At 50.1% G+C, this 19,886-nt stretch overlaps 1 protein-coding gene and 1 long non-coding RNA gene across 2 annotated transcripts in view; one reads left to right on the top strand and one right to left on the bottom strand.

The window, feature by feature from the left end:
* The window catches only part of NUAK1 (NUAK family kinase 1), a 79,374-nt gene extending 62,290 nt beyond the window's left edge, over positions 1-17,084 (bottom strand). The window contains exon 1 of the mRNA XM_086403981.1: positions 16,542-17,084. Coding sequence (XP_086260107.1) covers positions 16,542-16,784 — 243 coding nt within the window. The 5' untranslated portion in view covers positions 16,785-17,084. The remainder of the gene's footprint in view (positions 1-16,541) is intronic.
* Positions 17,085-18,328: 1,244 nt separating this feature from the next.
* LOC147372369 (uncharacterized) lies at positions 18,329-19,415 on the top strand. The gene is made up of 2 exons (XR_015164865.1): positions 18,329-19,120; positions 19,211-19,415. It is a non-coding gene; the product is annotated as an uncharacterized LOC147372369 (long non-coding RNA).
* Positions 19,416-19,886: the final 471 nt, after the last annotated feature.

The raw sequence follows: 19,886 nt of genomic DNA on the forward strand, positions 1-19,886 counted from the left end.
CTCTGAAGATTGTATGAGGAAGGGAAATAAACTCTTAGAAAAGCCACTCCAAGAAATGGCCTAGAATCTATCCACTGAGCCCCTGAATATGGTCGCCCAGCGTCTTCCTGCTACCATGGTTCTAATAAGCTTGTCATGGCAAATCTGTAGGGAAGTGGGAACATGAAACTAGGAAGCCACTACAGACAGCCTCACTGATGGATCAAGGCAGGATAACTAGCTTTACCTTTCATCTTTAACTTTTCTGTACCTTGTGAGTTTTCAGTTACCGAGCATGCATTATGTTTGCTAGAGGTGAAAGAAAAACATTATCGTGTAAAAGGGTCACAAAAAGTCATGGAAGCTGATGAAGGAGCAGATTGAGAAACTATGAACAGCAGGCATGGGATCGCCACAATACAGCACTGAGAACAGTCTAGAAGTTCCCCCAAAGACATGAAGAAAATGTTTAACTACCTTCGAGGTACTTTGCTTTAAGAAGGAAGGAAGTGTACATCTTGAGAAATCTTGAGAAACATTTCCTTAAGAAACGGCTACAATTTTTTTAAAAAGACTGGCTTGTACATGGACGAGTTTCAATTACCTGAAAAAATATATACGGAGCTCTCTTATAACTTTTTAGTATTTCCACTTGACCAATGCATCAGACTAACGATAATTCTCCACTTTCTTGATTGGGACTCATGGCAGGTTGAATCCTAGAGACTGCTGGGCTGCTTTCTGCTTTTCCTGCCCTCTTCTGTTCAATCAGCCAATGACCGACCACCATCCCAGCCAAGCCAACTGCCCCAATATGGCAGCTTCTATAGTCCATGGGACATCTCATCCTCCCAGTGTGTGAAAGTGAAGAATGAAAGTCACTCAGTCATGTCCAACTCTTTGTGACCCCATGGACTGCAGCCTGCCAGGCTCCTCTGTCCAAGGGATTCTCCAGGCAAGAATACTGGAGTGGGTAGCCATTCCCTTTTCCAGAGGGTCTTCCCAACTTAGGGACAAAACTCAGGTCTCCCGCATTGCAGGTGGATTCTTTACCATCTGAACCACCAGGGATGCCCAAGAATACTTGAGTGGGAAGCTTAATCCTTCTCTAGCGGATCTTCCCAACCTAGGAATTGAACTGGAGTCTCCTACATTGCAGGTGGATTCTTTACCAACTGAGCTACCCGGGAAGCCCCCTCTCCTCATCCTCCAAAAAACACCAGCAAACCAGGCTACAACTGTAACTTCCCCCACTCAAGGATAAAGATCCCCAGATTTCAGAAGTGTTTACACTCATTATTGCCAAGAAAAGGCGAAATGCAATGAGACAATGTATAAAAAATGCCCAATACTGTCCAACATACAGTACGTGCTACGAAACTGCTTTTTAAATTATTGTTATTAACAAATAGGCCATATGCAGAAATGTGTGTAAGTAAAAATCCTGCAGCAAAACCTTCCAAATACGAGGTTGAGAGGACGGTGTCAGAGGGCAAAGGGAGACGGGGGTTGGGAGACAAGGAACAGCTGTAGCCTCTTTTGAAAGGGGACAATTCGGGTCACCCCAGTAAAGAAGTCCCTCCAAATGTACTTCTGTAGCACTCAGGGAATCGATTTTGCAGGATGGAATTATTTCCCTGAAATAAACAGATGCACAAAGGTCGCTACAATTGAAGCCTAAAAAGAAAACAAGCCAGCTGCCGATTTACGGGCAGCCTCTGATGCAACGGAGCAAAAGGTCCCCGGCTCAGGTCCAGTGGGATGGCTTAGGCCCCACCAGCCCTCCCTGGAGGAAGGAGGCCACACAGGGGAGGGGCCTTGCCTTGCTGCGGGCAAGGTCCTAGGGTAACCAGGCACAGAGGGGACACCTTCAGGAGTTGCAGACCCTAGGGCCCCTGTTGTCAACAGGCTCCACCATGGACTCAGCTATGCACTGAGGCATCTGTTCAAAAATGGGCCCCATCCTCGAGAGCTTCTAAAAGGGCCCTAGGCTATTCTAATGCTCAGCGGGATGGAGAACCCACAGTGTAGGGGGAAGAGCCCACAATGGGGTCAAATGTGCCTGAGTCTTTAACTCAGGTGCTACCCTGCTTCCTTGAGCAGATGAGTTACCCTTTCTGAGGATCAACTTCTCTAAGCGCAAAGTAAGGATAATGGTCACTTCACGACAGAGTCACTGTGAAATGGAATGAGGCATGGAAACACTTACAGAGGGTGATTATCCTACCAAGCTCACTTTATTCTCCTTCTTTCAAGGTTCTCCCAAGAGGGTCAGGAGTTCTGGCATCTCTCAACTCTAAGGGGTTGCCTGCCTTGCTAGGTGGGGGGAAAGGGCACGTCGTTCCTTATGTTGAATCCCCCCCATCATACACACAAAATATCCACACTCAGAACCCCTACTGGGTGATATGGGCTTGTGTGCTAAGTCGCTCCAGTCATGTCTGACTCTTTGCGACCCTATGAACTATAGCCTGCTAGGCTCCTCTGTCCAAGGGATTCTCTGGGCAAAAAAATACTAGAGTGGGTTGCCATGCCCTCCTCTAGGGAATCTTCCCCACCCAGGAATCAAACCCACGTCTCCTGTGGGCTCCTGCATTGCAGGCGGATTCTTTACTGCTGAGCCACCGGGGAAGCCCCGAAATAGGCATATTCTATAGCAAAACTATGTAAAGAATGGAGTCCCAAGCAGCAAAATGAGGGAACAGCTAGTTGGTAAGATTTGCTTTGCTCTTCCTGTCCAGAGGACAACCTAACCTGGGGGCAACACTTTCTTGGGAGGTCCCTGCCCCTGCCTCTGTCTCCTCTATGAGCTGCAAGCCTCTTTCACCTTCCAGCACCACACAGGGCAAGGTCATCTTAAGCCCAAGGGAATGTCTGAATGAATTATGCTCCCTGAAGCCAGGGATGGGCATTTGTAGATCCACAGAGTTCCTAAGGCCTACATGTGTTAAGTCCCTAAACAGGCATTTCATAAATATACCTGGAACTTTGATTCTGAGTAACTGGCAGAAAAGGATATAAAGGCACATTTGACTTTTGGGGAGCAGCAGCTCAAGGCCCAGTGACTGAGAGCAGCAGCTTCACAGCACTTCAGGGTTGGAATTCCACCTACAAGTAGTGTAAACATGGGCCAGTGACTTAATTTTCTGTGCCTCAGTTATCCACTGTAAAATGGGGATGATAATGCTGGGCATCTCCTAGGGGGACCATGAATTAAGTCAATGATTCAACAAGCTTAGACTACTGCCTGACCCAATTCCTGCTAAGTAATTGTTTGCTATTATTGTTATTCCTCCATGGGATAATAACAGACAAAGAGATCTCAAACTATGGCTCCAATATAAAGGTCTGCAGTCTTAGGAGGGCTCCAGTTATCACAAAAGGTGGAATGAAGAAAGTGGGGTGATATATCCTCAGATGAATGCAGAGAGCTTCCCACTGTTGTGTTTCCCAAGGACATACCATGGACCAACCCCATCACGTTTCCTTGTGGTATTTGGTCAAATTGCTGAAGACTCGCAGGTCTCCATAAGTCCCCCTACCCCGCTGGACCAAGCTCTCTGGGGTGGGTGTGAAGGATGGTACATTTTAACAGGCACACCCAGAGACTCCCATGTCCCTGCAAATCTAAGAGCCCTTAGACTGGCTAAGCTCCTTAACTAGAGTCATGTCCATTTGCTCACCATCACAGCCTTTAAGCCTTGCACAGAGTATGCCTGACATATACTACATGCTGGACAGGTATCAGGTGAATCCATTCAAGCGTTACAACTCTGAAAGTATTCAGTCAAGGTCTGCTATATGGCAGCTACATGCAAAGTGATGCTAAATCAGACAGACAACTTCATTCATTTACTCAAAATCTTCACCATGCTTACTATATACTAGGTAACTGTACTAGACCCTGGAAATGCAGAAAAGATGATGAATGAGGTTGCTTAGAGGTAATTACAGATGGTGACAAGAGCTATGAATGGAGCTAATAAACAAGGAAGCGGATGGAGCATGCTGTCATTAAGCTCAGCCTCTAGAGCAACACCATCCTTTAGAACTTTCTGTGATGATGGAAATTATCTTCCCCACACTGTCCGATGGTTGCCACTGGCCCCGTAGGGTTATCTAGCACTTACCATGTGGCTTAAGGAACTTAAGGTTTTAATTTTATTTCATTGTAATGAATGTTAATTTTAATAGGCACATGTGTCCACAAGAGACAGTGCAGGTCTGGAGGAGGAAAGAGATTAGTAAACGGGAAATTATAACACAAGGCACTCAGTGCTATGCCGGGGGGTGAGGGGGGTCAAGCACCATGTGTTATCAAATGCCTCTCACCCAATTACCAGATGCTCTAACATTCTCTGGCTCTGGGAATCGAAAGAACAAGGTCAGGTACAAGGCATTGTACTTGGGCTGGAATTTTTATAGGCCACGATCAGTTGGAAGTGGTATGCAGCCCGGCCAAGCCCCAGAGACCGTGGTTCAAGAACATCCCATCGTCCACCAAGCCTGCCCACAGCTGCCAAAGAGATCTCTCTCATCCCGTCATTCCGCTGACGGTCATTTTGTCCTTGGCTACAACATCCCACTGGGCCTTGCATGGATTTTACGAGATTTCTTTGCTTCAAGCATAAGTACGAATACAAGCCTCCTAAATTCCACCGGAAAATTGGTGGCTAATCCAAACATTTCATAAAATTAGAACTCATTGTGGGGCTGAAAGGAATTCAGACTGTGCTGCCACCAGAGAAATGCAAAATATTTGTTATAATTTCTTCCTTCATGAGCTGTTTCAACCAGCAAGGGCTCTTTCAGCTTGACATTAAAGAAGGCGGTGGGGTGGGGAGGGGAGGGCTGGGAGAGTTTTTGTTTTTGTTTTGTTTTCTTTGTGGTTTGCAAAAAGCATCACCAGATGATGAAAAATCGAGGAATCCTGCCGGCCTCCCTAATCCCTCGGCTAGCAGGGATAATAACTGTCCCCATCTCGGCTGCATCTTGGCTTTATAAAGAGGGTGTTTTTCCTGGAAAATTGTACTTTTGCTCCTTAACTTTCTTCTTGGGCTTTAGTGACAGAATTTTTGATATCCTGAGATTTCATCAGCAAGAGAGATACCTGCAATCATTCATTCAGGCATGCATGCAGGCAGGTCAACAATACTGATTTGCCAGGCACTGTGCGAGGCACTTGGGCTACACCAGGAGACAAAACTGGTGAAAATCCAAGCCCTGGGAGAGCCCGCCTTCCAGGGAAGGGAGACCAACAACGGAGGATTCAGTGACTCCCACTTTGAAGCAATTTGGAGACCAGACCTAAAGGCTCACCAATTGCAGAATCTGGATGGGGCTGGAGTGGAAGTCCAAATCAATCCTAGAACGCTCATCTCACAGAGAAAGTAGCTGAAGAAGTACAGAAAAGGGGATATAATTCTCCCAAGGTCAAGCGGCTCACATGGTGCAATGGAGGAACCAGCCCCCAAGCTTCCTGACCACATCCCCAGACTCCTAACACTCCACAGCCATTCAACCAACATGGACCGCCTTCTTCCTGTGCACCAGACACGGAACCAGGCACCAGGAGTAAGACATGGAACAACTGGCTTCACAGAAACAAGTTCCTCCAGTTGCTATTTTCACAAGCCCGGAGACAACAGTGAGTCTGGCTGGCTTCAGTGGGACTCCACCCCTGGCCCCCAAGTGTGTGTGAAGAACCAAAGCAGGAAGCTGCAGAAGATTCCAAGGATCCACACCCGTGAGAGGCCCAGCAATTACTACCTTGAACCTGAAGGCAGATGGCCCAGGCCTAGAGCCCAGCTCCATGACTCTGCGAAAGTCATGTGACTTCTCTAAGACTTTCCTTCCCGGTCTGCAAAATGAACATACTAATAATGCAGGTTCAAAGGAGAGAAGGCCCCTAAAGTGGTTAGAACAGTGCCTGGCATACATGCACCGTTCAATGCGTGTTTCCTGCTATTATGATCATTAGGGAAAGGATCGTCCTTCCACTCTGGACCTTCCTACACATTCAAGAAGGTGGCTACGAATCAGTGGAGATTTCCACTTCATCCCTCCCATCTCCAGGATTGATACCACCAGCTGCCAGCATTCCCACTCACACACTGATTCCCTCCCAGAGCATTCCATTTGATTCTGCCTGGGAAACAGAGATCAATTAACTGTGAGGAAGACGCAAAGTGAGGTTCTCCTGAGCGGGTGCATCACAGTCCTGCCTTTCCATTCAAACACGTCCATGTGCTGGGCTGAGCTCACCAGGTCAACCCAAGTCTCAGTCTCTTCCCTCCCACGGCTTCTGCTAAGTGAGAAAGATTCACTTTCTAGTCTACCCAGAGCTAGACAAGCTGGAATGTTACATCAAGGACCGCTGAGAGCTTCTCAAAGTTTGCTGGCAGCTCTTCTAGTTGATAACAAGAAAGTCAAGGCTGTATAACCAAAGTATCTGATACAAAGCAATGAAATTCTAAGAGATGAGAGAAAGGGAAAAAACACACAACAGGGAATGGGTCTCCTTCAATAGACGGGCGGGAGGGGTAAGTGCGCACCACAAAGGCTGGGAGGCTGGGGATGTAGAAATGACAAAGGGCAGCTGCATGTTCTAGAACCCAGAGCTGGTTGAGTTCCTCTGGGGCAGAGGCTATACTCTGTCCCCTTGCCCCGGCCTCCCCAGTGCCCACACAGTGCCTGGCACAGAACAAGAGCTCAGCCAAAATGTGCACAAATATGTTTAAACGTGCGACCTGGGAGAGGCAGAAGGAAAACTGACACCTGTTTCTACTTCTTGGAAGCCATCTAGAGTCACAGCCGAGAGCTCAGACAGACGTGAGTTTCATTCCAGCCATCATCCCCAGGTCGTCACAGACAGTGCATCCCTGGGGGCTTCAGTTCCCTCTGCAGTAAAACGGGGGCTGTGATAGCATCTCTCTTGGAGGAGGGAGGGTCTAAGAATGACCAGGAATTCAGTGAGACGATGCAGGCAACACACTTACCCCAAGGCCTGGCGGATATAAAGTGCTCCACAGAAGTGAGTCTGATGGCGTGACTTCATCTTTAAGGATGGCAGAGTAGTAAACATGAGCATCTATTCTGCCTTTTAAATGAGGCTGCCAAAAACATGCCTTTCTGTGGGGAGAGGGCCTCCTCCTTGAAGCCTTGCCTCCACCCACCTGTCCCCCGGATGAAGGAACTCCCTGGATGCCGAATGCCCCCCATCACTGCTAAAAGCACGGGACACCCAAATGCACAACAGAGAGCAGAGGTGGCCACAGGCCTCCAGCCTCCAAGGCAAAGTCCCCTAAACTAAAAGTACCCAAGGAATGAGTGAAGATCCCATCAAGCAACCCAGCAGAACATGAGACTGCCTTCCTCTGAATCCTGAATAATAACAGTCTATAATTATTGACAACCAGCTACATGTCAGGCACTGTTCTTGGCACAGTCCCTGACAACCTGGGAAGTAGGTTCTACCATCATGCCATTTTATAGATGAGAAAACTGATAGCTTCTTTGAAAGTATTTTCTAACTCACATGGGTTGTCCAGAACCCACTTCATAAACAAGCTTAAAAAGCAATGTCTGCCTTGAGCTGAAAGGAAATGCAGGCTCTCCCTACACTTGACAAAGCCTGCACCAAACAATCTTAAAAGGGTTTGGGGAGCCAAAGATACTTCCCTTTCCCGCAACAAAGAGACCTCCTGCCAAAAACCAGGCAAGAGGAAATGAAGTCTGTTTCATCAGTTCCATTCAGCAAATCCCAGGATTCTCTTCCTATGAGCTGGCAGGGACCTTGCTGAGCATTTTGTCTTGGTCTCTCGATTTATAGGTGAAGAAAAGGGATTCAACACTGGGGCACCTACTGTGTGCTGTCCCGTGCCCAGGCTGCTGGAGATACAAAGACAGCTGAGCCCCTGTCCCGCCTTTCCCAAGAAGAGGGCTCCTTCAAGAATAACACTTCTCTATGGGCCAAACACTTTTCTAAGAATTCGACAGACAATTCGTTGATCTTCACAACCACTCCCCATTTCATAGATGAAGAAACTGAGTCTCAAATTTACACAGGATGTTAGAGCAGGGTCTCAAACCCCAGTGCCTGGCTCCAGAGGCAGACTCAGAACCACTCCTTTTGTACACTTTCCTTCCACCTTCCTGTAGGAGCTTGGGGTTATGAGTGTCCTTGGCAGCTGGGGTGAATCATACATGAACTGAGCCCAATCACAATGAAATGACAACAGCCAGCAAGGATTCCCTCCAACCTGCACCCATCAGTTGCCTCCGTGGCTTTAGAGTCAGAAGAACTAGCGATACACAAAGTGTGACACCAGCGGGAGGGGACGGGATCGTAAGGAAACACTGACAAAGCAGCAGCTCCCTTTTCTTACGCTGGGGAATTGCCCCTTTGGCCACAGAGATGCAAGCTGCGCTCTGAGCCATCTGGACACCGCCCTTCCCCTCCCTTCCAGGGAAAGAGGGAACCAACCATGGCGGCCTCTTAGCACCCTCCCATTAAACACCTCCGGCTGCCCCTCAATACCTCTAAGGAAAGTAAACCAAGTGGAATTCTTTTCTCAAGTTTTAAAGGCAAATCACGACGGTGTCTTTTCCAGACATACATTAACTCTGCACTCCAGCTGGTTTACAATTCTTTAAGTACTTGATTTACAACCCAGGGAGAAAATGTTTTGAAAATCTTGCAAATGCATTTTGCATCTCAAGCTTGCCTACTCCCAGAGCTGATCACCGGGGATTCTCAGACAGGGTGGGGGATGCAGTGAAGGGGGGCGGTTGCTGGTGGCTCCCGGAAGTGTGGGAGTGACCAGGGAGACCAGAGAGTTGCAAAGAACTGCGGGAAGCAGCCGCCAAGGGTGGGAATCAGCTCCCTTCTTCCTCCCTGCAGCCTCAGCGCAGAGCTATGATGGAGAGGCACCTGGCCATGCTGGGCCGACCCTCCACAGCTGTCCAAAGGGTGATAAGGAGAGGGGTGACCCGGAAAAGGGGGAGGATGGGGGCCCAAGGGGCCTTCCCTGCTGCCTCCCACCTCCACAGACCCCTCCCTTCTCAGGACTGCTGGTGTACTCTTCATGCAGCTGTTTATTCATTCATTCATTCATTCACACTGAGCATCTACTATATTGCCTGGCTACAGGCCAGGATGCAGTGGTAAGACAGTGACCCTGCCTCCCTCCTAATGGGGGAGGAAGGGGAGGGTGTGTGTACAGACAAATCATCAAACCCACAAGCTCTGGAGGAAACTGATACAGGCCCAAGACAAGAGGATATGGAAGCAAGAGTTGGGCAGCCAGGCAGGACTTGAAGGATATGCAAATTCAGAGTTTAAGTCCTCAGCCATCCATGCGAAAGTTTAAAGCAGGGACAGCCACGACCAGGAATAAGAAGGCCACCAAGGTGCTCGTTGCTTGCACTTCTCACTAGCTCTGATTTCCAAGAGCCTAATATGCACAAGCTCTGCATCGGAAGGCTCCCAGTCCTACTTCTCATGGCAATCCCACTTTGTTGTATGTTGGCAGCCGCATTTTCTAGAAGAGAAAACAGAAGCTCAGAGGAAATATGTGATTTTGCCCAGGATCATCCAGGTGCTGAGCCGCAGGGGAGAATAGGAACCCAAGTCTGTCTGATTCTACAGCCATTTCTTCCTCCTCATTCATACCCTTGTGCTGTGCTCAGTTATTCCAGATGTGTTCATGACACGCCCCAACTAAGTCCTCAGTACCTCCATGGCAGGACTTGTCATATTCTGTTCTGAAACTTCCCACTGTCCTGGGCACTTTAGGAAGCCCTCGGGAAATATACCTTGCCAGAAGGAAAGGAAAAGATGGGACGACCCTAGTGGAGGCTGTGTCTTCATGATAGGGAATCTTTAGCCCAGCCCCGGGTTGAACATGCAGTTAAAAGTTTACTGAAGAGCCTCACTGTGAAGTCAACATCTGGCTGCCTCTGGACCATTTCCAGAGAATTTTATCAATACAGCCAGACTCTACTCACGGGTGGGTCATCTGGCCCGGCCCCTCCTGGGCCCTGGGCCTGGGATCTTCTCATTCCTGCACTGCACAGTGTCGTCTGGGCTGGCAGGATGATAAATGCATTCTGCTTTAAAGCAGATACTTCGCAAATCATAACTTACAGATGCTCCAGGACTTTCATGTGGGAAAGACAAATGAGACTTAAGCTGTCTGACTCCGGGGCCACTGAGGACAGGAAGCCACAGCCAGGACGGCTCTCTCCTCTCCACGAGCACAAGACCGAATGGGAATTCGAGCAGGGAAGGGTCTGCCTGACTTTGCAGACACTGCTATGTTACCCGCCATTCATTTCCAGCCATTGTCTTTTCAAGCCCACAAATCAGAAAGCTCTTTGAGGTCAGGGGTGATGACCTACAGCTCCCATACCTCCTGAAATAGTTACTCACTATTGTATTCCCTTCTGTGCCATCCCACAAGCCTTTTGCCCGGGACCTCCTATGTGCCTGGCACTCTGCTAGGAATGGACAGCAGATCCAAGATGGCTGGATGGGACTTGTCAGCAGACAAGACACCTTGACTCAATCCTTATCTCCTGCAGCTTCCTGGGAGGAAGTGAGATCAGACATCCTGGAGTGGTGAGGGAGCACTTCTGTCGCTGCAAAGTGAACCAGGTGACCTCCAGAGGGCCCCAAGGGATTCCAGAACCTGAGGCTGCTGAAGGCACAAAGAACTCAGTGTGTGCCCAGGAGAAGCGCTCCTGGACCTGCTTCATTAACAGACTTGTGGCCCAACAAGCAGACCTCTCTCCCCGCCCTCACCCCTGACACCATTCCGATCTTTATCTTCTCATAGCTCAGCTCTTGAGAAAACCTCCAGGTTGGCTCCCTGCTCCAAGCCAGCACTGCAGATCCCTGGGCTCGGAGCCCCGCTGTGATCAGAGCCCAGCTCAGCCCACCTAGGGGAAGGGAGCTGGCCACAGTCTTCACGTTCACACTGCCTGAGTCCAGGCCCCGACTCTGCTGCAGCGTGTGACCTCAGCAGGCTAGCGAACCTCTCTGTGACTCAGCCTCTTCATCTGGAAGATGAGAGGATTACAGGATTGTTATGAGAATTAAATTAGTTAAATGGACCTGGCACGTTATAAGCACTCAAGAAGAATTAGCTGCTATTATTTATTGTTATTAAATGTTATTATTATCCCCCTATTCCTATCTTACCTGCCTTGCCTCCTACTGCATAAAGCCCATATTCCAAGACATCTGGCCTGCTCACCCCAGAATCTGCCCTCTGCCTGAAAGCTTCCATATTTCGGTCTTTGGAAATACAAATCAAGGGTCATCTTCAACAGCCCTTGCCCTCCCTAATCCTACAGTATTCCCTGGCCCTCTCTCAATCCCCTTCCTGAACAATGAGAAACCTCTCAGGAAAAGCATCTCCTCATGGATAGTTCTCTTGAACAGGAGCAAAATACCACATCCAAATCCGGAGGTCACAACAAAGATAAAAGGTTCTCCATGTCTCCAGCAGCAGTGGGTCTCAAAATAGACTTGTTTGATGCTTCCTTGCTACTTAACCCTGGGCAAGTTACTTAAACTCCCAAGTATTGTTTTCCCCATCTGTTGAATGGGTCTGAGGTAAGTGTGTGCCTCTTAGGGTCATGGTAACAATCAGACATGAGAAAATATCTGTAAAGCACTTAGCACAGCCTGACATACCCCAAACTCTCAAAAATATTGGCTGGTAGTAATAAGAGCAGTTGTGGCATTTGAGGGAGGGGGTGTTCCTATCTAGCATGGCACTCAAGTTAATGAACTGATCTTCAATGAGCTATGTTTCAACTTGAAAATCTCCAGAAGTAATCAATTCCTGTACAGAAGAGGTACCCACAGCCTAGCAACTGCTCACTCTTGTCTCTTCCACCAGACTATAAGTTCCTTAGGTCTTATCCATGTGTATGCCCCAGAATTTAACATGGTGAGAAGCATATGGCAGATGGTAATAAATCTTTGCTGAACTGAGCAGAATTAGTTCAATATTTGTAAGTACATTTCATCATTGCTACTAGATTATAAACTCTTTTTTTTTTTTTTAGATTATAAACTCTTTAAGAGTAAAGATCATGTCTTGTTCTAGTAAAGATGTATTAAATGAGTGATGGAGAAATACCAAATGAAGAATCAGGTTTTTTAGACTCAGCCTACTCAGTTACCAGCTGTGCAACCTCAGAGAAGTCACTTGACAATTCTGTGCCTTATTTTTCTCACCTTAAGGATGGATGAAAAGTTTGGACTACACATCTGTCGAGGTCCCTTATACCTTAAAACTGGGTTTGGGCCTTAGCTGCAATATGGTACCCCAGCCACCCTGCATATGACAGTCATCCACCCCTGGTTCGGCAGGCCAGCTTACTAATTTGCACCCCTGAGCTGCAGTTTTCCAGCATCAAGCTATGAATAACTTTGGGCCAGTGCTTAAAATGCCCACTTTTAGTCAAATCAGTTGCTTTGCCGGGTAAGGATGCTCCATCACCCATCCCAAGGCATCATAGTAATTTGGGGGCACAACTGACCCACCAGCTCTGCCATTCCCATGCCAGACCCTCCCGGAGACCTGCTTCCTGCTCACACCACACCTCAAACTACTCACAAGAGATAACTTGGAGCAGAGAGAGAGTTGAACTTAGTTGACGGTGAGCTGATCGCATAACACCTCTCCCCAAAACGTTGTTTATTTTTGCTCTTGGATTTTTTGGCAATTCTCAGTGCAGCCTGAGGGTCCAGGGAGCTTGGCTCAAAGAAAATGCCATGTTATAACACAGGGCCCGCTCTGCAGCCCTGCCCGAAACTGTATCAAAACGAAAGTTGTGCAATAAACAAAGCCCAAATTCAAGGCCTTAGAAATGTGTTCAGATCCTATCAGAATCTGGCTGATGGTCTTGGCTTCCTATGGGTGCACTTCCCTAATTAACCTGAAAAGTTGCTTATTTCTCCTACCTCTCTCTGAGTGAGTTAATTGTCCAATGCATCATGCCTCTCTGATGGTCTTAAAACCTAAATGAAAGTCCAAGTGAAATGAAGGGGAAAAAAATCTGCTAAAAAAAGAAACTGAATTTGCTAATTTCCCCTTTTAAGGCTTTCTAAGGGCTTCCCTGGTGGCTCAGCTGGCAAAGAATCCACCTGCAATGTGGGAGACCTGGGTTCAATCCCTGGGATGGGAAGATCCACTGGAGAAGGGAACAGCTACCCACTCCAGTATTCCGGCCTGGAGAATTTCATGGACTGTATAGTCCATGGGGTCACAAAGAGTCAGACACAACCAAGCAACTTTCACTTTCATATAGGTTATTTTATTCAATTCTTACAACTAGTTCATGAGGTGGTACTATATTAGCCCATTTTACAGATGAGGAAATGGAGGCTTCTGAAGGTTAACATAGCTTGCCCAAAGTCACAAAGCTAGTCAGGAATCAGTCAGGATTTGAATATAAGCCAGGGCTCTTAGTCCTTCTGCCAGAGTGCCTCACTTGTGCAGCTTATAAACTCTGGAAGAAGCCACTTTGAGTCCTTTCTCATAGACATGCCCAGACAGTAGCAGCAAGACTACATTTGGGATGAAAAGGATGCCTGGAGAATGCCTGGACCACGTAGAGGGCTGGACCAGCTGACTCCAAGTTCCTGATTCTGCAAACTCTCTCTTCCGAACTGTCTTTCACAGAATGCTGATGCTCCGTGGTGTGCTGTTTGACTCAGAAGGCCATTCCAGACATGCAATTAAAAGCCACAAGATTCTTAAACAATTCTCTGTCTCAAGGGTGCTGATTTCATAGCATCTCAGGCAGCCTAACACCCAGCACTGTACTTGGGCCACTTGCGTTGGCAAAGCAGCTGAAAGGCGCGGCGCCTCTTGGAAAGTGCTCGGAAAGGCTTGAGTACAAACGAAAATAAAGCATCACTTTGCAATTCTACCCAAAGACCTAAAAGGCAGAATTGAGACAATGTGCTCTGAATTTGGAATCGCACCTCAAAAGCAAGTGGATATTCAGTGTATCCTTGGAACCACAAGAAAACTCCAAAGTCACACTTCAGATGAAAATTTCTTGCTGCTCTTGACAGATTCTGAGTCACCAAGCACTGTACAGGCAAGAACAACTTGCTGACCAATTTTTTCTAACGTATGTTTTATTTTCTGTCCAGTCAGGCATAGGGAATTTTCCACCTGACAATTTCTGTTTCTCACTTAAGGTCTGACACCATCTGTGAGCAGTGTGCTCCACGAGGGGGGCTGAGGGGACGGAGTTGAAGTCAAGGAAGCCTTCCCTTCACTCAATCTGTTTTCTCATCTGCTTAATGCATCTACTTAGATGATTTTGCTAACATCCTAAGCTTATCAGGTAGAAAGCAGTCTGGGGATTGCCAGTTTCTGGATGTGGATCTGCTACCAGATTGAGAATCTTTACATAATCTTTGAGTAAAACAAGAGATTGAGCTGTAATGAGTAGCACAATGGGAAACTGAACGGAGAGCTGGACAACAGAGGAGGACCCAACAGCTTGCTGTTGTGAAATGAGCCTCTTCCGTTCTCAGGGCGCCCCCTAGTGGCCATTCGATTAAATTCCGAAGGAATGTTCAGAGTTTCTGCAAATAAAGGGAAAGAGACACCCACCACAAGAGAAAGGCAGGCTCGCGCCTACTGATGCAATCAGTCCCTTTCGTTCTATCCTAGTCCGTGGATCAGACAGCTATCAGAGGGAATACCTGAGGCCCCAGTGAAGCTCAGAAAGATGTCTGCCATAAGACAAGCTTTCACTCTTGCAGTTGGCGGCAAGCTACTCAGCCTTCCGGAGTCTGTGCCCCCTCACAGATCCCAGACACACCCTTACCACTCAACCCCTCACAAGCTCACATCCTCAACCTGCAGCTCCAACCGCGTCTGGTTTTCATTACTCCGCTTTCGAACTTCCCAGCATGATTCTTCAACAGCTATTAAGACAACATGAGCAAGGAGCTAGGCTTAGGTTTTGCTTATTCAACATCCAGCCTGGGGAATATCACCTCAGACAAAAAGCATGAATGAAGCGCACGTTTCTCAGCCTCCTCTTCCACAGACCTTCGAGTGTGCTCCTCAAAGGACATTCCTGCATCTCCTCTTGAAAATTTTCAATCTACAAAAATGGCACCTGCCCTCTCGACTACTTGCTATAGATTTTGTTGATAGGAGACAGCTTTAAAATACTATGTACAATCTCTCAAATTTCCAGTTAATCTATAATGGACTTTAATTTTTAGGATCTGGGATAAAGCTGTATCAACCCAAAGAGTGAAGCCTAGAATGAAGGAATTATCCAGATAAACCAATATTTGAGAATTGGACTGGCTGAACTTTCTGATTGGTGTCAGGTTTTGTCCACAGAACTGTCACTGCACAGATGCAAAAGAAAAATACTGACATCAACCCACCACTTACTTTATTCAGCAGCCCATTTTGCTTTTCCCCTGTGATCATTTGTTAAGTTTATAAGCAACCCTGGGCTCCCAAACACCCCCCAAAAGTGTGCACAAGGAGTTTCATAATTACTTCCTGACTTTGGCCCTCAATCGATTAAAATCCATCTGATAACGCTGAAAATGAAAGAACCATGTTAATTTTCTGCCACACACCACACAAAATCTTTCTACAATAGTCAGTCACTTTAAACCCAACCCTCTAGCCACAAGCAGCGTGGATTGCAAGGGCCTGTTCTGCAGAAAGGAAAATGACAACAAGCCAAAGTTGGGACAATGCAAAGACTCCAAAGCACTCAAGATGTTACTTGGGGCTGAGTAAATGGCCTTAGGACCCTGGCAGGGTTACAGCTGTCACAAAGAGTGGGGAGGCTGGGTCAGACCCCTTACACAATACAGCAGTCTTGCAGCCGGGGCCTGAAAGGCCATTGAATCTGCAACTCAGTATGGCTATCCATGCCCTAGGCATTTCAGTCCTTCCAGAAGCCAGCAGCAAACTGTCACAACCCTCAGGCATGAGTGTTGAACCTTCACTTCTATTCCCTAACCTTCTCTCTTAAAAACAGGCAGGAGTCCGTCCTCCCTTGCAGCGACCTCAGCACCGCGGCGACGGGGACTGGGAGGATGAAGGGGAGCGGGGGATGGGGTGGGGGGGTCTCATTCATCCATAGGATACGGGACCAGGCGAACCAGCTCCGAGCTGCGGATGTGGCTGTGTGTGGAGTTACAGCAATAAGGCATTCCAGGGCATGAATGCGTGCCCGCGAGGGAGACCCCAACGGTCCCGATGGTGCAAAGTGTTTGCAAATCATAAACACTACTTTGCTGCTGGGATCAAAACCCCCAAAATATGCGCAGACAGGATGTAACAAGTGTTTCGGGAGAAAGACACGCCTGAGCCACGGGGGGCTGGAGCGGCGGGGGCGGGGGTGAGAGTGAGGAATCTGTCTGGGGGTTCCGGGGAAGCCCCCTCTCGGACCAGAGACCCCCCCTCTGCGCCCCCAAACCCCGTCGCGTGAGCGCTGCGTCCCCAGCCGCGTCTAGACCGAGCCCGCCGGGTGTCCCCCCAACTCACCACTCGGCCCGAAAACCTCTCGGTGGCCCGCTTGACTTTGCCGTAGGTGCCTTTGCCCAGGGTCTCCTGCAGCTCGTAGCGGTGCTTCAAGTTGTGTTTGTGGTGATGCCGCTTCACACCGTGCGGCTTCCTGGGTTCCGGGGTCGCCGCCGAGGGGGCTGCACTCGCCCCCGCCTCCGGCGGAGAGCCTGGCGCCCCCGGCCCCAAGTCCGGGCCGGCCGCGGGCGCAGCGGCCCCCTCCATGTCCGAATGCAGGGCAAGCCGGGCCGGAGAGGGCAGGACCGAGCACAGCGCTCGCGGTGTCGGGGTCCCCGCCGAGAGAAAGCGGGGCGCGCTCAAGGTCGCCCCCGCAGCATCGGGAAGGCGGCCGGCTCCCGCCGGGGCTGCGGCTGGGTCACTGGCGGCGGCGGGGACTGCACATCTGGCGCCCCCGGCGCGCACGATCCGCGCACCGCCCAGCGGCCGCGGCGAGCTGCGGCGCGTCGGGCGAGGTGGCGGCGGTGGCAGGGGAGGCGGTGGTGTTCGCAGAAGGGAGGGGAGAGGGGTGGCTCCGAGCGCAGGAGGGGGAGTGTTATGTGGGGCGCCGCGCCCCCAGACCCCTCCCCGGGAGGACGCGCAGACTGGGCGGGCGCGGGGGCGGGGGCGGCGCGCGGGCCGGCCCCCGGGGAGGGGGGCTAGGGGCGGCGCGGCCGGGGCTTCCCCCCACCTCCCGCCCGCCTCCCGGGCCCGGGGCCACCCCGAACTGGGAGGGGGATGGAAGCGTGTCGCGACTCGCCCTTTGTGCAGCGCCGGCTAGGCCGTGCCGGCGGCCAGGGGGCTTTGTCCTCGCTCGGCTGGGAAAGAGACGGGGGGGTTCCCAGCCCGGGCGCCCCCTCCCCCGGCTCGCCCTCCGCAGCCGCCGCCGCTACCGCGGGCTCTCCACCGCCGCCGCCTCCTCGGACTCCGGCTCCGGCCGCTCGGCCTCCCTTCCTGCTCGCGCCCTGGCTGCGGCGGCGACGGCGGCGGCTCGCCGAGCCCCGGGGCCGGGTAGACGAGAGTGCTCGGAGCCGGGGGCCCCCGGGGCCCGCTGGCGATCCGGCCGGGGGCGCTGCGGGCTCGGGCGCCCCTTCATTTTCTTTTGGGTGTCGCCGCGGCCGCCAGGCCGGAGACGGGGAGAGGTGGGGGAGGGGAGGCGCGCGGGTGTTGGGTTACAGGCGGTGAGTCACGGCTCCCCCTCCCCCGCCGCGGTGCGCACCCCCTCGCGCTCAGCCCAGGCTGCCACCCGCGCCTCGCAGACCCCTATCCCGGCTGGCGAAGGGCTGCTCTCCCGGGCCGGGGTCGGGGCAGCTGCGCGCCCCTGAAAACCCCAAGAGGGGCGCGTTGACCTCGGCCCCGCGCCCTCGCCGGAGAAAGGCTAAGGCGGGGAGGAAGGGAGGCTCCGAGGCTGAATCTGCGGCCGGTCGCCGCACTGCAGCCTTCCGACACTATCCAGGACTCCCGCCTGGGAGAGGAGGAGAGTTGGGTCGCTAGAGGTGCCTGGATGCAGCTGGGCGCCTACCCTGCCCGCCAAGGCTGTGTTTGGAGGTGGGCAAACCAGGGACCTCGGATGGAGCAGGGCCTGAGACTAGCTAAGCCAGAGGCGATAGGCAGGCCTCTTGGCCCCTTGGGCGTTTGTATTTCTCCTTTAACTGAAATGGCCAGATCCTGGAGATGGTACCCAGCACCCCACCCCCACAAGCGAGGGTCAGGCAGGAACGGCTACGACTGTGGCAAGACTGCCACCTTCTAAGAAGTAGCAAGGGAAAATAAGGAAGAAGGCAAGAGAAAAAGAAGGCTTCGGGAGTTGTTTCAATAGTGTGGTATACCAGACTGGGATGGGAAGAGTGAGGGGTGAGGAATGTCTGGTGCGTTCTGCAGATGGCGTGGTGGTTCATTTTTTCACCAGTGAGCCGGACTCGCCCTTCCTCCGCAGCTCTCAGGTTCATCCCTCTGCATTCCTGCTGTCTTCAGGCCTGTCTATACCTTATCACCTTACCCTGGATCCCGCAACAGCACGTCCTCCCTGCAAGCCCCCTCTGCGCTGCCAGAGTAATAGCCTGTAACACTAGTCACCATAATGTGTCCTCCACCCTTGCAGGGTCCCCCTGCCTGCCTCCTGCAACTATTCTGCTTTTATACAAAATCTGTAGACTTTGCATATGTAGATTAGAAAGTCAGTATAAATAACATGCAGGTTGAGCCTGGCTTCCTAGTGGCTAGGCTGTGTGACATTTGTCAAATGACTTAACCTCTCAGAGCTTCAGTTTCTTCTTGAAGTATAGATTACTGGATCTGTTTTACAGGTAAACGGATCATGTCTGTAGTGGTAATTAAAACTGTTAACCCTGGGTCTTTCCCTTCCCAGGGATGTGGTGTGCTGTGCTTAGTCACTCAGTCGTATCCAGCTCTTTGTGACCCTCTGGGCATGGGATTCTCCAAGCAAGAGTGGCTTGCCATGCCCTCCTCCAGGGGATCTTCCCAATCCAGGGATCGAACCGAGGTCTCCAACATTGCAGGCAGATTCTTTACCATCTGAGCCACCAGGGAAGCCCCTGAACATGGTAGGAATCCACTACCCCATCTCTTGAAATTAAATGTGGCCACATTACTTAGACCAATGGAATGAGAGCAGTGATGTGCATTGCTTTTAGGTGGAAACTTTGAAGGACCAATGGGTACATGCCCATGTCTTGACAATCCTGAAAATGCAATGTTGGCAATCACAACAACCATGAAGAACAGATATAGAGCCTCCATCATCCAGCCTGGGCCTCTGTAACAATGGCAGAACTGGCCCAAGTAACCTGCATTGTAAAAGTAGTGTGAGCAAATATTAAACATGTGTTAAACCAGGGAGATTTAGCAGTTGTTTGTTACAGCAGCATAACCTAACTTATTCTGGCTGATGGTGATCCTCCCCAGTGCCTAGGACTTAATCAGTATTGAATAAATAGCACCTACAGTGTGCTGATCCTATTTTATGACAGTAAACCCTGTTTTCAGTTGAGGAAACCATATCAGAAAGGTTAAGTAATTGGCCTGAGATTACACAAGTTGTAAATAGCCACACCAGGAATTACACCCTACCTGTCCAGTTCCCAAGCGTGTGTTCTTCCACATATGCAGTTCTACCTCTCCTTAATTGGGAAGGATGGAAACAGTACAATGCCTGGCACAAAGTCATGCCCAAGAACAGGGAGTTCCTCTCCAGACTGAATTCCTATAGCATTTATAATTTGAACCACACTTTAGCACAATGTTATCGTGCATTGTGCTCGAGTGTTTTCACATAGATAAAGCATTTCCTCCAACAAGCTCCCAGGCTCC

This window comes from Bos grunniens, chromosome 5 (assembly GCF_055505025.1).
Source record: "Bos grunniens cultivar Pamir isolate PY7600 chromosome 5, Bosgru_T2T1.0, whole genome shotgun sequence".
NCBI classification, from domain to species: Eukaryota; Metazoa; Chordata; class Mammalia; order Artiodactyla; family Bovidae; genus Bos; species Bos grunniens.